The sequence below is a fragment of the Lichtheimia ornata genome (assembly GCF_029851405.1).
Source record: "Lichtheimia ornata isolate CBS 291.66 chromosome Unknown scaffold00022, whole genome shotgun sequence".
In the NCBI taxonomy this organism is placed as follows: Eukaryota; Fungi; Mucoromycota; class Mucoromycetes; order Mucorales; family Lichtheimiaceae; genus Lichtheimia; species Lichtheimia ornata.
The window spans coordinates 309,393-332,163 of record NW_026695342.1 but is presented as its reverse complement, the minus strand read 5'-3'; the positions used below and the strand labels follow the sequence as shown (position 1 = coordinate 332,163).

The following is a 22,771-nucleotide window of genomic DNA, read 5'->3' as shown; positions in this document are numbered from 1 at the left end:
ATCGCCTTGGCGGAAAAGTCACTGGAATAAGTTTTCTGGGCAATGTTTCAACACACACACCACATCCAGCGAGAGAATAGATGACGCATTAAGATCTCGTGAGCTACTTACTATTGATACAAGCAACAATGTTGGAATAAAAAGGATTGTCTTGATCCCATTGGCTATTCATTCCATTCCATCCCTGTGAATATGCACAAGCCTTTGCTGATGCCATATGCATAGACATGATTACCACCTGATACGCATTGGTCGCTCGGGTACTTGTCAACAAAAGAGGAAATCCATTTTAATGACCAGCGTCGGTGTACTACAACGCATCTTGGTTGTTTCATCGATCGCTCTACCTTGTTCACCATCAACATCAAATGGTTGCTCCCTATTTCATTCATACTTTGTATATCGATTTTACTTGACATGCTTCATTTAATAAAGATAATCCTGCCTACGTGACTCGTGAATGGCATCGTGATTACTAGCACCGAGAATCTGGGATCAGCAGGACCACCAATAAGGATACGCAATGACGCTTACCCAATACGCTTCGTTCTTTGTTTCTCTAAATCTCCTTTTCTTTGTTAGACGTACCCATTAGTTGAGCCTTAGGATATAGCTATAGGGTGGATAAAGCGTGCCATTGTACTTTGGTAATCATGAGGCATGATGGGACTTAATACAAAAGCTATGATCTACCAACACAATGTTAGCTATTATTCAAAATGCGATCCTGGAACAAACTCAAAATGCGAATATTGTACGCGCAACATCTTTTTGACAGTAGCGTGGATCATACACCGCCTTTTCGACATACGCGAAGAGCGCACGACACCGCAGCCAATCAATCCATAGCCGCTTTGTTTAACCCCAGCTTCCTGCCCAGCAAGTAAAAATTTTCTTTTGTATATAAGGAGAACCTCGCTCTGTTGCTTTTGTTTTGTTCTCTTTCTTCAGCTCTCTTTTTCAGCTATACAAGGTATGTTTGTTCTTCCCTTTTCAAGATCCCTTTTTATTTCCCTTCTATCTTGTGATGACAAGCTTGTCGCCCCAATCGTACAAAACCATGGCGATACGACTGCTCAAAGCCAAACGAGCGTTTCTGAACTACCCAAACCTTGTTTCACTTTTTTTTTCAAGCATTGTGTTTGGTCATCTCAACTAATCCAACCCATCCGATACAGGTTTTCATCGTATCAAGTACTATAACATGCGAGGTGTCTGGCGCTGCATCGAGTAAATCAAAGGGTGAGTATCGGGTTGTTGTCTTGTGTTTTGGGCGTGTGGCTGAGCGCGTGTCTCAATGATGATTCAATCATATTCCATGCTAACACTGACAAGTGACGTGGAGAAAACTATATATGATCTGATGGGATTGGGGGAAGGAAACAAAGAAATTGGAAGGGTGTCTTCATCATAAGAACCATTGCTAATCCAATCTTCAGGTTACATAGGTATGTGCCAAGTGGCTTTGTATATAGAGAATTACCCATTGTGAATAAATTGTATCATGAAAACACCTACTTCGTTTATGTTGGCTTCACTATTGATTATGATTGGACGTGTAAAAAAAGAGGTCAGCATACGCGCTTATATGCACTGTAATCGATTCCTGGCAGAAATATAGAGCAAGCTGGTCATGTGAGGTCGTCTGTGTAATGTTCACCACGCGGTCAGCTTTTATTAACCTTGTTGTTCTCAAAGGATCTATTGTTTTGCCACCGCTTGTCAGCCCTAATTATCCGCTTTTGTTTGACATTCCTGTATATAAAAGGATGTCATGTTTGTATCCTCCGGGAAGCTCATTCTTATCCCCAACCCTTATGAATCAGGATACTGTGTTCCGTCAATCACTGCAAGTAGTGGCCCAGCGGATGATTGATGTGTTTGGTAATCGCCAAAATGCCATCCATCAAATTTCCAAGGCTGCTCTTGTTTCTGCCATCACCTATTACCTAGCATTGGTAACCATGACAACAACCATTCATGATACACATAGTAGGAAATGCTCATATGCCTATGTATACAGAAAATGTATGACGCCTTTTTTGGGCCCCTTCGAAATATACCTGGCCCTTTCAAATTCAAATTCATGGATGTGGTTTATGCCAGTAAAGCTCCTGGTAAAGTGTAAGTTGATCACGACGTTGTTCGTTTTACCCCATGATAGTAGTAACATTAACTTCTTGTGACTATGTATAGCTGGAGATACTTCAAAAATCTACAAAAGACGTATGGCCAAGTGGTGCGTGTTGGCCCACGGCACACCTTGATTGCAGACAAAGATATGCTACGCCAAGTGCTATTGAAAGACGACTTGCCCAAAGGGCCTTTGTACGATAGGCTTAATAGCGGTAATCGTAAGTATAGTATGACGACACCAAATTTACTATTGCTATAACTCTAATCATTATGCAGGAGACAATGCCGGGACAGTGTTCAGTACAACTGACAAGACGTTTCACAAAAAGAGGGTAATGCATTTTTGACAACAAATTTGCTGTTATTCATCAACCATGCCCATTAGAGACGCGTTGTATCACCGGCTTTTTCGACAAAGTACATCAACTCACTCGAGCATTACATGGCCGATATCTTAGAATCATTTATCAAGCGAATTGATAACGACATTGAAAACACGTTCGATCCTCACACTGGTTATGGCACCGTTGACATCTGGATCCTGCTGCAATACCTCGCACTTGATATCATTGCTGAAACTGCATTTGGTGGTACATTCCATTTGTTGGATGGCAGCGATCACCTTGTGCCCCAAGTGGTGAGCCAAAACATGAAGCTTGCCTCACACGTAAGAACACAACCATACCTACCCTATAGTAGCCAACATGCATTATTCATCCATAATGCTCTAGGTTGCCTCCCATCCTTTCCTTGGACGGCTCTCGTTGTTATTGTCTGCAAGACGTTTGATTGCAGCCAATGTCCAGCTGCAAGAAGTGAGCTTTTCATAAAAAGAAATCGTTGTATTATGCATTGCTTATGTTACCTTTATGCATAGTTCATGAAAAAGCTTATCGTGGGGCGTATAGAGAGCGGTGAAGAAGGGAGACGCAATGACATTTTGCAATTTTTGATCGACACTCAACAAAACGCCGATGAAAGCTTAACAGCCAATGCGATTGCTGAAGAAACAGTGCTATTCTTGATTGCTGGATCAGAGACAACAAGCAATTCCACCGGGTTTGCAATCATCCAGCTCATCAAAAACCCTCATGTCTTTAAAAAGCTGCGCGATGAGATTGATGCTGTACCCATGAATGAGGATCAAAAGTACTTCACCCATGCGCAGATCCAAAAGCTGCCATATTTGAATGCAGTGATAAACGAGACCTTGCGTATGGATTCGATAGCAGCTAATGGATTGCAACGTCGTGCCGATCGTGACATGGTGCTAGGTGGTCGACTCTTTATTCCAAAGGGGGTAAGTGATCCTTTTTGCATTATCATACATCATCTCGCTGATAAAAGTTATGAACTTTCATGTAGACGATCGTTCATTGTAATGTGTACGACGCACACCTTAACCCGAACTATTGGCCAGAGCCTGAAAAATTCGACCCTGAGCGATGGCTAGAGGGATCATCCACTCCACCAGATATGGATGCTTTCTTTCCTTTCAGCATTGGGTAAGTAGTAGCATTGTTATTGTTGCACGTGAACCCATCATCATCATGTTATGATACACGAGGCTGATAAAGACATGTAGTTCACGTAATTGTATCGGCAAGACATTTGCGCTACAAGAAATGCGCTTGTCGATTGCACACCTTGTCAAAATGTTTGACTTCCATGCAACCAAACAAGAGCTGGAAGATGCCCAAGATCGATCGTCGTTTATCACATTAGGCGTACACAAAAACAGCTTCATGGTGCAAATAAAACGTCGGGAGCTGTAGTAGCCATCCACGTGTCTTAGGAATAAGAATGTCATCTATATCCTTAAATTACTAGTACGAGCGATAGAAGCGACTCGTTATCATAATAAAATCTTGCGTCATAAACCATAATGATGATACAGCTATGTACGTATTACGAGAAGGATCCTGATCATCCATATTTCCCATGAGGTATTCGACTTTGCCTCGTACATTGGTGAATGTCCCATGTTTCATTGTTTAAGCGTGCCACGCTTGAGATAATGAGGCACAAGGAAAAACTTACGGAAGTGCACTATGCAGCAGCAAACCAAGGTGTCTGAGTGTGAAGAGGTAAAACCGCCGGACCGTGGATACATGGATTTCCCACCCTCATTTAATCGCTCCGGGAAAACCATTGCTCTACACCTTGCTTGCCCCTTGTCTATTGCTGTCATCTAGCTAATAGGTTATGGTTCAGCATTTGGCGTTTCATTATACGATGCCGATTGGTACACTATGTTGAATCCACAATGAGAGCATTATTGCTATTATTGTCTATGTTACGTTGATCGCCGGTTACACCAGGGCTTCACGTCAAAATAAAGCGCCGATACTTTTCTCAGTTTTAATACCTGTCAGGTATATATAGGGGGTGGATCATGGTAGAAAAAAGATGCACCCTTCATTGATCCAAACATTATCCAACATGGAATCCATACTTAACAACATTGAATACGCAAAAGAAAAGATCATCGACAAAGCCAGCAAGGTGGACTCCAAGGACGTGAAAGAAGCCGGCCAACTCGCTGCTCTAACGCTGACAGCTTATTACGCTTCGACGGTATGTGTGATTTGTTGATCCACAATAAGGCTCCCACTCATGTTCTTGCTTTGTAGAAATTGTATGATGCCTTCTTTGGTCCCCTTAGCGGTATTCCTGGTCCATTTGCCCAGAAATTCTATAGCATGCACTATTCACGAAAGATGGAGAACCCACCAGGCACATCGTAAGCACTCGAAAAGTCTTCAAGGAAAAGGAGATGCTTATTCGCTAACTTGATTATGGGTCTTTTAAGGTGGGAACAACAAATGGCATGGCACAAGCAATATGGCAAGGTGGTGCGCCTTGGACCTAATCGAATTTCAGTGGCCGACAAGGACATGGTGCAACAAGTGCTTATGACCGATGACTTTCCAAAAGGCCCCTCTTACAACCGATTGCAAAGTAAGAAACCAGATCATTCTCGAAGACCAATTACTTATCATATGGCTATTAGGATTGGGCGGTGTCAGTATGTTGAGCACAATCGATAAAGCTGTGCATAAACAAAGGGTAATGAATATAGGGCATTGTGTTTATCAACGCTAACGCTTTTATTTTATGCTCATGTTGTAGAGACGTATCGTTTCTCCTGCTTTCTCAATCAAGTACCTGAACTCGTTGGAGCCCTTCATGGCGAAAACCAACGATGCGATGGTGACTCGAATCGATAACGATATTGCAAAGACTCACAACGCTGATGGCTATGGCACTGTGGACATGTGGCTCATTTTCCAATATTTGGCTCTTGACATCATCGGCGAGACAGCGTTTGGTGAAACTTTTAACATGCTTGAAAAGAGTGATCACCCCGTGCCACGTGCGATTACTAAGAACATGCAAACCGGCTCCTATGTAAGCATCTTGATTAAGCCTCTCACTATCATATTTGACACATCATTGACATTGTATTGTGCGTATTAGCTGATGAGCCATCCTATCCTTGGTGTGTTGCGTTCCATGTATTCTGTTGGCAGCACCAGTGTTGTATCCGCCAACTTGGAGCTCAAGAAGGTAACTCATTGTTGGTGCTTGTATACATTCAATCAACAGCATGACTCATTATTATGGTCAATGATCCACATAGTTCATGAAGAAGATCATTATGGAGCGTTTGAAAGGTGGCGATGAGGCTCGCCGAAACGATATCCTTCAAATTTTGATTGATAGCCAACAAGCCCATCACGCTGACGACCGCCTTACTGCCGATACCATTGCACGTGAGACCGTGCTCTTCCTTGTTGCTGGATCAGAGACCACTAGCAATACAACCGGTTTTGCATTTGTCGAATTACTCAAGCACCCTGAAATCATGGAGAAACTACGTGCCGAGATTGATGCTATCCCTGTGGAAGATGATAAAGATTTGACCCACGAGCAATTGAAGCACCTTCCCTATCTCAACGCTGTCATCAATGAGACCTTGCGTCTGAACACAATTGTATCGGCTGGTGTCGAGCGTATCGCACCCAAGGATGTGGTGCTTGGTGGCAAGCAATTTGTTCCCAAAGGTGTAAGTAGTAATAAGAACCATTTACCATCGCTGAAATTGGATGCTGATATATGACAACGTTATAGACCATTATCCACAGCAACTTTTATTGCGTGCATTTGGACCCTGATTACTGGCCTGAGCCCAACAAATTCATTCCCGAGCGTTGGATCGAAGGTTCATCGATGCCTGCAGACAAAAATGCCTTCTATCCCTTTAGTGCTGGGTAAGTCTTTGTCGTCGACATGCTTGAACATACCATACCAACATGCTTTATTTTCTTGTTATAGATCCAGAAACTGCCTTGGCAAGCAATTTGCATACCAAGAAATGCGTTTATCCATTGCCACCCTTGTCCGATTGTTTGACTTTAAGGCTATACCCGAAGAGATTGCCAACTCTGATGAACGCCGGTGTTTCTTGACTTTAGCTGTAAAATCTAACAGCTTCAAGGTCCTCATGAAGCGCCGCAATACGGCTTCTTTGTAGTCTTTTTATCTACGAGCCTACTTTACATCCCCTGTCATACTCTAGACCATTCATAGATTTCATGCACAATACAACCCAACTTCTTTTATATCAATAACATGTACATTATTGTAAACACATTCCATATCTTTCGTACGAAACCTAGCGACACCTATAGAGCGAATACTTGTGGACGTTGTTACCCGCCATGAAAGATGGCCCCAAATCAATTGCCTATGAAAACATGCCTTTACAAGGTATAGCTAGCAAAGCTAATGTCATCAATGGATCCTTTCAGCAAAATGGCCAACACAACAAAAATGCGACATGACACGTGATGGCTTTTAAAGAAAGAATGGCCCGTGTCCCCTGCTGTCATTGTCCTCTATCACCATGCCCGCTCTGTATCAACCAAAAACATCACCTGCCTTTCCCTTCTTTATGGTAGCAGTGATATAGATGCAGCATTCCTTGACACACCATACTTGATACAATGACGACGCCTGTTGACTTTCCGCTGTTCTTATCACGACCATCGAGTTGGTGTAGGGTTTGATAGATGGCATCGGGTAGTTGAATACTGGTTGTTTTGGGCTCATGATCATCTTTTCATGGCTACTTTCATTTGTGGATGTGTCCAAGATTATGTTCCGAGGGCTTGTGTCACGTGTGCCATTATGCCAACGAATACCATGATCAAGATCTTATGTACACAAACTTGGTAATTTACAGGCATCATCATCAAAAGCCTTGACGACACCTTTATTATATGAAGGGTTGCGAGAATCAATCACTTTTATTCTTTAGTGGTACCATGTACAATTGTATAAGGATAATAGTATGAAGACAACGTTGTTCCTATGGAAATCACTTCTAATGGTGCGTTTCTACAATGCCGTCATCAGATGGGAAAATGCTGCGGTGCACATTTAAGAAACCTGTCGTATCGATTACCGTTGGCTTAAAACATCAAATCCACAAAGCCTACTCCGAAAAGCCTGTCTAGTTGTTCTTTACACTTTTTCACTCTCCCCCCACACACTACCATGAAGCGCCAAGACGAGTACGATGACGTTCCCTTCGATGAGGAGGACGAAGACGAGGACTTCGAAGACGAGGAAGATGAGGACGAGGAAGAAGAAGCTGTATGCATTAATGGAGAGGCACACATGGAGCTTGATCTAACGTACACAATTTATCACAGAGACCACGCAAACGAGCCGCCAACCCCTTCATTGATGAAATGGCACTTGTCGACGAAGACGAAGAAGAGGAAGAAGAAGAGGAGGAATATGGAAGAGAAGGTCGGTTGATTATCCAAACGACATCAGGTCCACAACGCTGACACATGCGACAATAGATGGCTTTATCGACGAAGAGCCTGAGGAGATCCCATCGGAAGCAGCCATGCAACGACGTCATTTGGACCTTGATCGACGACGACGTGAAATGGAGGGTATGGACGACGAGCAAGTTGCTGCTTTTTACGCCCAAAAGTATGGTGGTCGCCGTGCACAAGCATTCAAGTCATCCGAGGAGATTCCACAACAGCTGCTTTTGCCAAGCGTCACTGATCCAAACCTTTGGGTTGTCAAATGCAAGGTGAGAGACGATTCTATATGATTGAATGGGGATGATGGTAACTAAGCTATCATAATTACAGCCTGGCAAAGAACGTGATATTGTACTCGGCATCATGAAACGCTATTTCGATCGACAATACAGCGACCAACCTCTTGAAACGTTTTCAGCTTTCGCAAGAGAATCTTTGAAGGGTTACATCTATATTGAAGCGAGAAGACTTGCCCATGTTCAACAGGTACAAAATGATGTGTTTGATGGGAGGGTTTGATTCTTGTTACTGATCCAAGTATACACATAGGCCATTGCCAATATTCCCAACATCTTCCAGACCACCTTGCAGCTCGTTCCTATCAAGGATATGGTTGATTCGATCAACATTCCAAAGAAGGAGACTGATATTCCTGTTGGCGGATGGGTGCGTGTTAAGCGTGGTGTCTATACTGGTGACCTTGGCAAAGTGCTTGAAGTATCGGATTCACAAGACACAGCTGTGATCAAGCTTATACCACGTCTTGCCCTTGAGCCTCAAGAAGAAGAGATTGAGCGTAAACGAAAGAAAGGTTCAACATCAGCAACACGACCACCTCCTCGTTTCTTCAATCCAGAACGTCTCAGCAAACGTCACATTGCCAGCTTACAAAAGAAGGGTCCTTACTGGGTCCTGGGTACTGACAGCTTCCGTGATGGATATTTGGAGAAAAACATGAAGGTGTCATCATTGCAAATTGAGGATGTGAGCCCCTCGTTGGAAGAGATTACTCGATTTATTGGTGATTCAGGTGGCGATGGCGATCGTGCTCTCGATTTATCTGCTGCTTCACTTCAATCCGTCAATGATGCTCAAGCAACGTCTTTGTTACAAACCGGTGACACCGTCGAAGTCATCGAAGGTGATATGATTCACAGCGTTGGAACGATCGACAATGTCAGTGATTCATCAGTGGTCGTATCTCTCAACTTTGGTGGATACGCTAAGCAAGTGACATTGCCAGCCAAGCAAGTACGCAAAAAGTTCAATGCTGGTGACCACGTCAAAGTAATCCATGGCCAACGCAAAGATGAAAGTGGTATGATTGTCAAGGTCGATGGCAATGTTGTTACGATGCTTTCCGATATATCCATGGATGAAGTTCAGGTGTTCGCTAAGGATCTTCGAGAAGCTGCTGATGTTACGCTTGGCAAAACCGTTATGGGCAATTATGAGTTGCATGATCTGGTTCAAATCGAGTAAGTGTCATTTTACTTTATTCTTTTTGCAATCATTCTTAAACTTTTTACTTGATAGCTTCCATACTGTGGGTGTCATCATCAAAGTCAACAAGAACTCTGTCAAGGTGCTCACTCAAAATGGCGACGTTCGAACATTGGAACCACATTTGATTACAAGTAAGCTCGACAGCAAGCGAGCTATTGCCACAGATGCGAATGGCAACAGTATAACGGCAGGCGCAACTGTAATGGAAGCACGAGGAGAGCGACGCACATGCACTATTCTTCATGTATATCGACATTTGGTCTTTTTGCATTCTCGAGAGAATATGGTGGACTATGGCGTATGGATATCACCAACTCGAAGCGTCATCAGCGTAGCTGCCAAAGAACGTCCTAATGTAAGTAGTAAAATCAATCATGCTTTATGACATTCGATGTTAATTTGGCATTTATTAGATATCACAACAAAAACGTACACAACAACCTAATGGACCTAATTTCCGTGGCGGATTTGATGGTCGTGGACGTGGACGTGGTGGACGTGGTGGATTCTTTGGCGGAAGAGGTGGACGTGATCATTTAGTATCCAAGACTGTCCGCATCACACAAGGACCCCACAAGGGATACATTGGCATTGTCAAAGATTCCACTGATACAATGGCCCGTGTCGAGTTACACACCAACTGCAAAGTTGTCAATGTTGATAAAACAAAGCTTGTGCTTGTCGATGGCAATGGTGGTACGCTTGGTCCTGTTGTTAGTGATACCCGAGGAGCATCTGATTTTGCAGCACCACGTCCAATGGCTACACCAAAACGTTATGGCGATGGTGCAATGACTCCAAGACATTACAGCGATGGATCCAGAACTCCACGACATTTGGCTTCAGGTGCACAAACTCCAGCTTGGGGTATGAACAACCGCACGCCCAATCCTTATTCATCAGACAATTCAAGAAGTTCAGCATGGGATGCAGGAGCCAAGACACCAAATCCATATGCATCTTCTTCATATGCAGATGGTTCAAAGACACCTGCATGGGATTCGGGTAGCAAGACACCTTCATGGAAAGCTGAGACACCACGTTGGAGCTCTTCAGGTGGTCGAACACCAGGATATAATGATTATGGCAACAAATCACCCACATGGAGCAGTCGATACGATGACAGAGAAACTGCACCAACACCTGCACCTCATACATTGGCCCCATCCACACCAGCAGTAAGTGTACTTGGATCTTTCAAGCATTTGGAATCACTTTTTAAATGTACTTTTGTTATTAGGCATCATCCAATAATGTTGCACCATCACCAGCACCCTATCCACAAACTCCTGGAGCTAACTATCCACAAACACCCTACGACAGCGCACCTACACCTTATGATGGCGCACCTACTCCAGGTGTAAATCTAGCACCGGCTACACCAGCGGCAGTGAATGCTCCAACACCAGCAGCTCATATGCTTAGTGCACCAACTCCTGGTGGATACATCCCATCTACTCCAGCAGGAACTGTACAACCTCAAACGCCATTTGTCCCTGCAGGTGGTGATTATGGTACTGTTGATGATCAAAGTAAGTATGATGGTATAATGAAATAGAAGAAGATTGCTGATAGGAATGTTGTTATTAGATGAAGATAGCGATGACTGGCCAATTGAAGATATTGAAGTCAAGCTTACATCATCTCATGGATCAGGACAAAAAGGACAATTGGCATCCATTATTTCGGTCGATCATAATGGAAGGACGTGTACCGTTAGGATGAATGAAGGTGGTGCACAAGAACATATCCCCTTCACCAAAATGGAACCTGTAAGGCCGAGCAAGAAGGATCCCGTCAAAGTGTTGCTGGGTCAACACCGTGGTGGTATTGGTGCATTGATTGGTGTCGATGGGCAAGATGGTATTTTGCGACTAAGAGGTCAAGGCCCAGCTTTCAAGTTCGTCAGCATCAATGCCGTCGGCAAATACACTGGTGATGAAGCATTGGATGGAAATAATTAAGCTGATAGCAATCCCTCTCTCATCATATTGCATGATAATAAAACTTCCATATCTCCTTCTTTGTCTATTGTAGAAAGGTATTCCAATTCAAAGAGCACGTATTATGTATATGAAGCGCCTAATACAAGTAAACGTTTATCTTACCTCGTTACTACTCTTCACGTGTCACGTGACGTTTGTCAATCACACAGCAACAAATACATTGTAATCCTCCACAACATACATAAAACTTCCAAAAACAGCTTTTTTCTATATCCCAAACAGCATGCAATCTGTCTATACTCTATAGATCCTCTAACATGATGAGCGTCAGCAACAGCTTCAAAAAACGCAAACATCGGTATGTCGGATGATATTTTAGATTTGTAATGTTGCACATGCTGCGGTGCTGAGCAGCCTTTATAAAAGGCTGCTGCAACGCCGAGAATAAATCTTTAGCTTTTGATCCGGTGAATCATAGTTCTTGTCTATATTGAGCGGGTAGTTGTAAAGAGGTGTTTACATCCCTGGCTACGGTGCCATACCGCCAGACGACGCAAAAGGATATACGACAGGTAAAAAATTTACCCTCTGCTTCTCGGCATGCAAAAAGGTCTCGCCGAGATTCGAACTCGGATAATGAGATTCAGAGTCTCATATGCTAACCATTACATCACGAAACCTTATTTTTGGAAATGTTGAAAAAACTTGGCAACCCAAAAAATTTCCTAATATAGCGAAAAACGCTTATTTCATTAAGACAATCACCAAAATTATGATACATAGATCAGGAAGATGAAGTAGCAAACCTGTATAGCACGAAAAAACGGTGTTTTTTGGGCTGTGGGAAGGGTAAGGACGTGAAAAGGTGTAGAGTCATGCAGTTCAATTTCAAGCTCAGGATTAGAAGAAAGGCCAACAACAATCCAGCACCGTCCAGCGACCACCACCTTCCTTTACTGCTTCTTGACGCGGAACCAGCCAAGGCAACACCAAGGGAAAGCATCCATGAGAGACACACAACACATATATGAACGTCGATATTGGGTGAACAAGTAACATTGTGAGGCGAAGGGCTGTTCCGTTCGTTGCGATTGTCGACTTGAAGAGTTGTTTTTTTTATCGCCAATGCAGTAGTCGACATTATCAACTGTTACCGATGCAAGGACAACAGCCTCATGTGAACGATCGTCCTGCTTCAACCCATCATATAAAGCCTACGATTGCTATGATCCGAAAGACTTCGACTGAATGGCAAGTTCCATGGCGTATACACACTACTGCACGCACGCGTTTCTTTGACACTACACCTTCTCTTGCGCACTCCTCTACCACGACCAAGCATGACAGCGTCATTACAGCGGTTGCTATCAGCAACGTTTCTACTCGATTATCTCAAACAGCATTCTCTACTTGCTACAACCTCCTTACAACCTTTACTACGTGAGCAGCAAATAGCCATCATATAGAAGCAACTTTATTTACGTGTAGCAACTTGCTTCAATACATACGACCTTGCTATGGATGTGGATATGGATATGGATATTGCCTTGATACATGGGATGGAAGGAAGGGCATATTGACCAGCTTGGTTCCTTGGGCCCAGTTAGAGTTTGGATGATGCCATGTCAGCCATCAACTACGCCGCAATACAAGCAGTCTTCACCTGATTGAGCTGTGAGAGAAAGGGACAAGCAAGTGATTGATCAACAGCTGGATGGAAAAGGGAATGCATATTTGCAATGACCGCATGGCTCTTTTGCTCAACATGTTGGACTTGTAATGATTATAGTGAATGGATGCAATCAAGTACGGTGATGAGAAATCTTGAGATGTTGCCTTGGTTACTTGGCATGCCGTCAGCAGGAAGGGTGGATCATGTCATGTGGATACGGCTGAAGATGATGGTGAACTTGGATGGTATCGACTAGAGGGCTTTTATCTTTGACGAAGGATGGTTGGTTGCCATGGATTGATATTGGAATACTCGAGACAAATCACGCAGCAGCTGTTTATGGATCATGGATGATAACGATGATGATGCCACCAACCAAGAATACAGTGGCGCAATGATGCCCGTTGGCTCTATGTGACTCATTCGTATCTTATTCAATGTGCAATGCTACTCCTTCACCCTATTTACCTGATAAACCTCCATACTTATCGTGTCTTTATCTTCAACTCTAATTGAATAAACACTGGATTTCAACGTAATACTTAGAGCATCGTGCTATCAGCTCACATGTGCAAGATGTGGATCATTTAGTTTGGTTGGTTTCTTTGAAGGTTGGAAAGCGAATATTGGATCATTTATACCATCTGAGCGGGAAGATACCTTTGTTCTTCTATCACAGCATTATTACGTACATTTGCTAAAGCTTTCTAGTTCACATGCTGATAGACGGAAGAGAGCTGCGGTTCTCGAACGCCTGCATTGAAAAGATAATAGATTCGAGAATGATGATTGGCAACATGTAGTGCTTGTTATACATGAGCTCGGTTATCATTGTAAGCTTAATCATGTTCAAGAAAAAAGAGTGAGCAGTGGTACAATGTAGCACGAACATGAACATACCATTCTTACCTATGACAATTTTCAACTAACGCTATCTTATGCAACTTTATACAAGAACGAACCATTGCATACGGCCTATCACAGGTCGACCTTACTATAGGCAGGCAGGGAAAGGAACATCATGCAATCTTCACCAATAGGAAAGTCATGCGCGATCGGTCTTGTCACACACACAAATCTCTGGATCTTTGGTTCTATCAAGGTCTAGCTACTTCACAATGAACAAAGACCACTTCTCATATAGCAACACGCTTACAAACATAAAGGTGCCTGTATCTCCAAACTTTACAATGAAACGTGGGGTTTTTATTAGAGCAATGGGCTCGGCTTGGCCAACTGCACCTTGTGTGAAAGTTTCGCGTTCAATGTCGCAACCAACCCAAAAAATATTTTTTGGTCGTCGTCGTCGAAGAGGTCGACCCCCAGATCCAGTTTGGCTGGTGGCGACATTGCGAAATCTGGGATTGGCCACGATGGACTTCATAGTTTGACACAAGATCGCTTTCACCCCGCCGAGCAACAAGGTTCTATTAAAGACCCCACGTTTGATTGTAAAGTTTAGAGATACAGGCACCTTTATGTTTTACGTATGCTGTAAGCGTGATGCTATATGAGAAGTGGTCTTTGTTTAATGTAAAGTAGTATGACTATAATAGAGTAAAAGATGCAGAAGACGTGTTTGTGTAACTCAGCTCATTATGCAAGACTTGAAGGGGCAATGTATGATATTCAGTACCAGCTCATCATTGGCAGCTAATAGCCACTTCCTCACAATCAGCATTGTTGCAAAATCCCTTGCATGTGAAAGATTCTCCTGCTCCAGCCGAGCATTTCCATCATTCAAGTTCCTTGATCCGAGCCGATTTGGCTGAGCTACGCTGGAACAGCGAACCTGCCAATTCTTGAAAGGCAGACCCTGCGAATGTCTCCGTCTTTCAAACTTTGGGACGCTCTCATTCCAAATTTTCAAATGAAGCACGAAGTTTTTATTAGAAAAAGTTGATCAGCACGCTCGAGAGCACCCTGCTGACTAATTTTCAAGTTGGAGGTGGGCAACTTCGGGGCGGTGGGCCGTCCGCTCTTTTGATCCCATCATCCACCATTTGGATCGCCCCGCATTTTGAATCTTCACAATGAAGTCTGCGACTTTCAAATGAATGAAGTTGATAAGCATGCCCGAGAGCACCTTGTGTGAAAGTTTTAGGTTCGAGAGGGGCAATCTCAATATCAAAGTATTGATGTACAGTGTTCATGCATTTATACAAGAGGTGTCCGACCTATTTAATTTCCACTTCTTCCACTCCCGACTCATTATCTCTTCCTCCCATACTCAACTATTGCCCCATTCAGTACATACAACTACCACCTGCGAACGATTGCGCTGCTTCAACCCATCATGTCAATCCTACAATTGCCTTGATCCGATTGTCTTTGACTGAATGGCAAGTACATGGCGCGTACACCCCACGACAACACCCCGCGTTTCACTACATCTCTTGTACACTCTTCTACCACTATCAATCGTAACAGCATTCACTCCAGCAATTGCTATTAGCAATGTCTTTATCCCATTGTCTCAAACAGCGTTCTTTACTTGCAGCAGCTTGCCTTACAGCCTTGTTCACGTGAACAGCAGATGGCCATGGTATAGAAGCAGCTGTATTTAGCAACGTGCTTCAATACATACGATTATTATGGATGTGGATATGGATCTGAATATTGCTTTGGTATGTACATGGGATGCAAGGATCTGGATGTATACAACGCGTGGAGAAAGAGATTTTTTCTTATGTATCCAGTATGCTACCATCCTGAACAATTAGTGTATCTTCTTATCGCACTTCACACCCTATTCCATGGCGGCAATCACTATCATCATCCTTTGTGCAGCCTATCAACCACCATCAACATCCACCTCCATGTTTTGACACGCCATGTATATGATTCGCCACCTCACATCCATCCATTCACCTTTGCAAATGCACGCCCAAAGGATAGAGACTTTCCAATCGATGTATCCCCCAAACGAGCAAATTGATGTTGTACCTTTCAATCTATAATTTATGAATGATGTTGGATAAAAGGATTACTTAAAGAATACTGGATTGCGCTGGCCAACAATGCCTAAGCTTCTATAAGACCGTCTTTTCTCCTACGTTGGACTTCGTTGTGTGTAGGCGTTTGATGCATTGTATTATAGAGAGATTTATACAGGATTGTAATAGAAGTAGCATGTCTACTTGTAAATGGTGTGATAAAGGAAATAATCGATTCCCTATGTCTCGAAACATTGTGTACGGCAAGAGATGATGCATAAGGATGATGATGCCTTGTAGTAGATTGTGTGTATGATGGACGCTCAAGAAGCAAGAGTTTTTGCTGGTCGATCCTTTAGGATCATAAGAGCAATTCAATGAGATTGTTTTATGGACGTAATGCTGGAATAGGGAACATGTACCTTGACAACTTCTGTTGTATGCAGCTAGTGATAGAAAATTCATGTTACACGCATCATGCATCATCAATCATGTGTGTGTTTCGGATTCTTGTTGCATAATTCTTTTACTTTGGCTGATGATAGGGATGTCAAACTACAACCTCTACCTATTAACCATTTTACTATCTACAAGTAAGAAGAGTCTTTCATAATTACTGAATATTGGAAGTTGTGCTTGGTGGAATGCAATGATAATGCCGCCATCCATTGGGCAATGCACCATCGTTACACATTTCAATGTCAGTTGACATCCATGAAGAAGCGAGTGCTTGATCGACCGTCCAGCGGGTGATGGGGTGTGGATCTAGCATCCCAGCTATACATTCGCATTCCTTTTCAGATAAAGTACAAGTCGTCGACTGCTGAGGAAGATCACTCGCACCTGGTGTTGTTGTTGAATCAATCATGCCTTCCCAAAGATCGCAATTCATCGGTCCCTGAGTTTGCCGCTGATAATAATAGAGTCCAAATGCTGGATCACCACCATCGGTTGCCGTGGCAGATACATAAGCGGGTGATGTAGATTGGGCGTCGCTTGGCAACGGAGTTGATTGTCGTGTCTTGGGATCATGATAAAAGGCTGCCCTGAAAGGAAGTTTTCCAAATCGCATGCAAAAGAATGTGATACCAGCACTCCAAACATCAAGTGCTTGGCCATCATATCGCTGCTGTTGATGTTTCAGAGTCCATATCTCGGGTGACCAGAACTCGGATGAACCACACCATTGGCTACAGGGTTGCACTTGATGGCGCTTGAATACGTTACGCATCACAGTCGATGTACCAAAATCGGCTATTTTCAATGTACCACCAGCCGTGAGAATGAGGTTTTCAGGTTTGATATCTCGATGGGCGATACCATGTTGGTGCAAATGTTGAAGACCAAGCAAGAGCTGTTTGAATAAACAAGCTTGTTCCATAACTGGTATCGGTGTTGCCCTTTCTCTCAGCAATGTAAAAAGGTCGCCTCCAGAACACTGTAATTTCCATTGTTGTCAGTTCCCTTGCAAAGAGTACAAAAGAAAGAAAGAGTAGCTCACATATTCCATGATAGTACACCAACGATTCTGCTCATCAAGTACCAGGTCGATGGTCTTGACGACATTGCGATGATTGGATACCGTCTTGCTGATGCAATACTCATTGTGCATGCGCTTCATGTATTCCTTGACATTCTCGTCCTTTTCACGCCTCTTGAATTCTTTGACAGCGAGTATACTATCGCCATTCAACGAACGCACAAGACGAATGACGGCTGTTGCTCCACTGGCGATATTCTTTCGAGACGTTGCACCCATACTCTTATGTGTCGTTGATCCACGTCGATCCGGTTTAACGTAATCACCATATCGCTCAGCCAAGCGACCGACATAACGATGGTTTCCCACTAGTTGAATATCGTTGCTAGTATGATATGACCAACGTCTCAAGAGTCGAGTAAAAAAGAATGAACTACTGCTGCTTTTACGTTTCCATGGTCGTTGTTGGTGATGATGGAGATGGTGATGATGATGAGGGAGGATGATTTCAGAATGGGGTCGAACAGCTGTCATATTGGGTGTGAACAACATGCCATGGTCGCTGCTGACTGAAGTGCGTGTTGAGTGTTGTTGATGGGGTCTAGCTACAATGGGTGCAGAGACGACATGACAAAGACTGTTTTCAGGAGATGTGCTAGTCCCTTCAGTGGAAATAGAGGAAAAGGAGGATGTTCCTTCAGGGCGTTGTTGTTGTTGTTTTTGTTGTGTTGAATTGCCCCTACTATCACCCACCATGGGTATATCTAATGTCGTACTTCCGTGTCGGAAATCGCCGTGTATAATGGATACCTGGTCATCCATGGATCGAGATTCTTTTGAAAGGGTGGATTGTTGCTTTAAAAACGTAGCTGATGAATGTGCTGTCATTGTCATATATCAGAGGATGATATCTTCGTGCGTTGTAGTAAATACCACAGCAGGGATCTGATACAGCGTGTATTTGTTGCTTGTATTTTGCTATTCACGGCTAAATATAACCGGTTTATAACGGCATGAGTGATATGACCAAGACGTATAAACGTATGAGTGACAAGCGTAACACCACAATAAAAGTTGGAAAAGGGGAAGAGGGGAAAGGAAAAAAAAAGGTACGTTCCTTTCGCCTGATTTAAATATGTTCAGCCAGGGCTTGGGCCACACGACAGGTGCATACGTTGTACATTGACGCATCATGAAGCTGTGTGTGTGTATATGTATGTTCCTGTGTTGGGAGGTGCTGGATAGCAATTGTGTGTCGCATCACTTTCCCTTGTGGGGGATTCCCGACCTTCTAAAGCAAACCAAAATTACTCCATTTTTCATTCTGCCTGAGTGATTGTTCCCTTACAACCTTTGTCTTCTTTGTTCTCGTGGGAGAATTCTGCTTTTCAAGTTCTGTAATTCCCTTGTAGCTCAGCTTAGTTTTACTATGGATGATGATGATGCACTGTATTCATAAAAAAGGCTGCCATTGAGTGACCATCAAGCAGCAAAAGCTTACTACCGATATGGACATGATTAAAAGTCAATGTCGTTCACTTTCTCGCATCACTGGGAATATGCATTCTTGTTGGGAAAGCCGTTAAGCGTTATCTACCATGCATTAGCTTCCTCAGCCACACAACAACATCCCGTTTGCCAGCTACGTGCATGTATCTCCTTTTCTTTGTTTGGTAGATTCCTCATAAACAGGCTTGTATTGCAAAGTTCATTGTATATCCACATTAAGTTTTGCTACACGTTCGAAGCAAGTAATAATGGCTGATTGATAAAGTTACCTTTTCATGACTTTATTTCATCCGAGATCGACATAGGTGGTGCTGTCGCGACTAGCCAATGATGGAATTGAAACGTTTGTATTAACCAGTCGCACCCACAATCATAATCCATGTGCGAGGAAAAAGAAGCTTGTGACACATTGTATGATGTAAACAAGAACAGGGCCCTTTTATGCGCTGTGTGGCACACCACTCCGAGAGATAAAGATCACACGAGGTCTTTTGCTGACCAAACGACATCTTTTCATTGTCATGTTATCCTACCCACTACCTTACCGTCGTTATGATATACAACATCGTCGTGATGTCTTTGTGAATATAGTTACCATGTCTTTATGCAGCAATGTTATCTCATTAGGTTGGGATAATGATTCCTCAGATTCCAGCTGACGACGACGTGACATGCTGGTGGATGCAAGTATTGCATCAAGCGCCTAGGTGTGATTTTCTTTCATGATAAACTTTAAAGAAACGTATGCTCAAGCAAGCACGAGCATAAATGATGCATTATGTACCATTTGCATACGCTGCTAAGCAAGCTGCACAAATGACGATCAATGCAACGCAAGTGTTTCAGTGATCGCGTGTGCGTGTGTGTGTGCGTGTGTGTGTGCGTCCTGAGTCGCTGTTGCCCGGCAACTGAGCTCCGAAAATTGATAGGTTGCCAAAGCAACCAACACCTGGGATCCATCCTTTCTTCATCCATCCATCCATCTCTTGTATTATAGCATCCATTTGTAAGTGTATAAGCATCCAAATGATTCATCCATGATATTTATTCATCCATTATTAGAACATGAAAGATATCCAAAAGTCTGATGAACTTATTGTCCCTGACAACGTCTCTGTCAAAATCCAATCGCGTATCATCAATGTCGAAGGACCTCGTGGCAAGCTCACCAAGAACCTCCGCCATTTGAACATTGAAATCAAGCTTGTTGCCAAGAACAAGCTCCAGTTCTCTGTCTACCATGGTGCTCGCAAGCATGTCGCTGCTATTCGTACCGTCCGCTCTATTATCAACAACATGATCACTGGTGTCACCAAGGGTTTCCAATACAAGATGCGTTATGTATATGCTCACTTTCCCATCAACGTTATTGTCAACGGTACCAACGACGCTGTCGAGATCCGCAACTTTTTGGGCCAAAAGGTGGCTTTCCAAGTCAAGATGCGCGAAGGTGTTCACTGCGAGGCATCCAAGTCGCAAAAGGATGAGTTGCTTATCACCGGTAATGATTTAGAAAATGTCTCCCAATCTGGTAAGTGAAGGATGATGAGATGGTGGATGGGATCAATGAGAAGAGTATGGGAAATAACATTTGCATGTATAGCTGCCGATATTCAACAAACATGCCGTGTCAGAAACAAGGATATTCGAAAGTTTTTGGATGGTATCTACGTCTCTGAACGCAATGTTCTTGAGCAAGACGAGTAAACAAAACCCATCCTCGACGCTCTTCTTCCCTTGTTTGGCTAGGTGTACGCGAGTCGTACTACAGCTACAAGGAGTAGAGTGAATAAAGATACACACTTGTCTAGGGATAGGCGGCAGGAGTCATCCCACCCAAATTGTTTTGTTGGCTGTTGTTATGATGTATCAGCGTGGATGGAGGAGGGGCAAATGGTTTATAGAGATGAGGGCAAAAAGTAGTGTAATCGTAAATTACGTAGATGAACATGCATATCCAAATCATAAATGTATCAACTTGTTGTTATCTATAACACCTTGTGTGCGTGTGTTGCTCTTTTGATGGCCGAGATGGTCTTTTTATTTCATCATGCGTTGCTAAGCAACGGGATAATTGTTGGGTGGCAACATGGGACTATAATTTGTGTGACCAAAACATGCCAATGGGACTCCTTTCTTTCATGCATTGATGGCCGCAGGTGTATTTGCCACAGTCGAAAAGTCTTTGCTCCACCACCGAGTAGTAGCCGCGAAATCGTACAAGGCTCAACATGGCAGGCTTGTCAAGAGACATTGCGAACGAGAACTTCGAGCGTTGCGTGCCATTCGCGCCAATTCAGAACGCCATGCTTGGGAACACCATGTAATAGGAACATGAGACGCGCTACTCTCCTCAATCTTGCTCATTCATTCCACTCTCTACAGGTCATTTACCTATTGGACGTACAAAAGAACGCTTCAGAATGCAACCTACTGTTTCCTTTTTACGACAAGACGCTCTTGGACTTTGTCAGTGGCTGCGATCAAGGATTTGCTTTCAATGCAGTGTATCAGTTGGCACAAGGATTGGATTTCTTGCATAACCAGGGCATCATCCATTGCGACCTAAGTCCATCGAACGTACTTGTTGACTCGACAAACAACAATCATATGGTCATTGCGGATTTTGGTTGTGCACATTTCATAATGCAGCATGTCACGGATGATTCAGCACCCAGCAACGACATGGAAGAGCAAGACAATGAAGAGATTGGTACATTGTATGTTGCGAAACGGGATCAAAATATAGGGAAGGCTACTAATGTTGATGTCCCAATTCAGGATCTACAAAGCACCCGAGCATCTTTTTGGAAGTCGGCTATACGCTCCATCAACAGATATATGGTCACTTGGAAGCATCTTTTGTCATCTATTACGTGGAGACCCTTTGTTTACTGGTGAAAGCGATATTGAACAAATCGGCCAAATTGTGAGGATTTTGGGGCCACCACCCACCGTTGTGTTGGATGAGGTATCTATGCTATTACTTCCATTACCCTGCTGGAGAGTTAAACTTAAAAGCATCATCATTTAGGAAATGTGTCGATACCCTGATGCTGACAAGCTTATATTCTTCGGTGACCCTGCCGACCACGACAGTGGCAGCAGCCATTGCGATGACGACGATGATATAATATCTGAAGAAGACGACTCTTCAGAATACGCTGATCTGATGGCAATGATATCGGCACAACGTCAAGCATATGCAAACTTGTTAGCCGTGCCGTACGCGAGACCGTTAATACAAGGAATGCTCAATTGGTCCGTCCGCAATAGGCTCACTACATCGGAGGTATGTCGGATCGCATGTTTTTGGGACCCAGATGCAAAAGGGGAACTTTCTCACCAAGCATGGGCACCGTAACAAGGGACCAAACGCACGTATCACTAAAGAGTCATCTCTCCTTTTTTATTTTAGATCTTCAGGTTAACGAATGATAGAGAGGATAATCAAATTGAAGAATGAATCAAGTAAAGAGGAAGAGTAATTGTGTCAATGTAAAGGCGTCATTGCTGGAAATGATTCGGGATACTTGGATTGTTGTACAATGGCAACACAGGATGAATATTGATCCTATATCCATGTCAAGGAATAGCTTGTGTGTGTAATAGTACCTTCAACCCATCGCATCTTGGAGCAGAAGCAAGCAATAAAAAGCGAACAAGGTTGCTGTGGGGAAAAAGTACGATGGCGGATGGGGTGAACCCCGCAAAATGGGTCCAATGAGAGCTTTGAT

General features: G+C 43.3%; 6 protein-coding genes and 1 pseudogene across 7 annotated transcripts; 5 read left to right on the top strand and 2 right to left on the bottom strand.

Moving 5' to 3' along the window:
* Positions 1-1,817: 1,817 nt before the first annotated feature.
* O0I10_005542 (uncharacterized protein) lies at positions 1,818-3,911 on the top strand (the record flags this gene model as incomplete). The annotated part of the gene is made up of 9 exons (XM_058485581.1): positions 1,818-1,958; positions 2,024-2,124; positions 2,197-2,354; positions 2,413-2,468; positions 2,522-2,803; positions 2,868-2,951; positions 3,014-3,436; positions 3,502-3,641; positions 3,722-3,911. The coding sequence occupies 9 exons, from the start codon at positions 1,818-1,820 to the stop codon at positions 3,909-3,911; spliced, it is 1,575 nt and encodes a 524-aa protein (XP_058343728.1).
* Positions 3,912-4,578: 667 nt separating this feature from the next.
* Positions 4,579-6,673, top strand: O0I10_005541 (uncharacterized protein; the record flags this gene model as incomplete). Its single annotated transcript, XM_058485580.1, has 9 exons — positions 4,579-4,713; positions 4,770-4,879; positions 4,949-5,097; positions 5,150-5,205; positions 5,269-5,547; positions 5,617-5,706; positions 5,780-6,205; positions 6,271-6,410; positions 6,475-6,673. The coding sequence occupies 9 exons, from the start codon at positions 4,579-4,581 to the stop codon at positions 6,671-6,673; spliced, it is 1,584 nt and encodes a 527-aa protein (XP_058343727.1).
* A 1,025-nt stretch (positions 6,674-7,698) lies between these two features.
* O0I10_005540 (uncharacterized protein) lies at positions 7,699-11,455 on the top strand (the record flags this gene model as incomplete). The annotated part of the gene is made up of 9 exons (XM_058485579.1): positions 7,699-7,815; positions 7,857-7,956; positions 8,013-8,254; positions 8,316-8,471; positions 8,535-9,463; positions 9,522-9,846; positions 9,905-10,669; positions 10,732-11,023; positions 11,082-11,455. The coding sequence occupies 9 exons, from the start codon at positions 7,699-7,701 to the stop codon at positions 11,453-11,455; spliced, it is 3,300 nt and encodes a 1,099-aa protein (XP_058343726.1).
* A 590-nt stretch (positions 11,456-12,045) lies between these two features.
* On the bottom strand, positions 12,046-12,117 carry O0I10_005539 (annotated as a pseudogene). The gene has a single exon. The product of its transcript is annotated as a tRNA-OTHER (tRNA).
* Positions 12,118-16,658: 4,541 nt separating this feature from the next.
* On the bottom strand, positions 16,659-18,413 carry O0I10_005538 (uncharacterized protein; the record flags this gene model as incomplete). Its single annotated transcript, XM_058485578.1, has 2 exons — positions 16,659-17,483; positions 17,547-18,413. The coding sequence occupies 2 exons, from the start codon at positions 18,411-18,413 to the stop codon at positions 16,659-16,661; spliced, it is 1,692 nt and encodes a 563-aa protein (XP_058343725.1).
* A 1,686-nt stretch (positions 18,414-20,099) lies between these two features.
* On the top strand, positions 20,100-20,741 carry O0I10_005537 (uncharacterized protein; the record flags this gene model as incomplete). The annotated part of the gene is made up of 2 exons (XM_058485577.1): positions 20,100-20,565; positions 20,638-20,741. 2 exons carry the CDS (start codon positions 20,100-20,102, stop codon positions 20,739-20,741), a joined length of 570 nt encoding a protein of 189 aa, XP_058343724.1.
* Positions 20,742-21,183: 442 nt separating this feature from the next.
* On the top strand, positions 21,184-22,500 carry O0I10_005536 (uncharacterized protein; the record flags this gene model as incomplete). Its single annotated transcript, XM_058485576.1, has 5 exons — positions 21,184-21,357; positions 21,420-21,754; positions 21,816-22,005; positions 22,069-22,326; positions 22,453-22,500. 5 exons carry the CDS (start codon positions 21,184-21,186, stop codon positions 22,498-22,500), a joined length of 1,005 nt encoding a protein of 334 aa, XP_058343723.1.
* Positions 22,501-22,771: the final 271 nt, after the last annotated feature.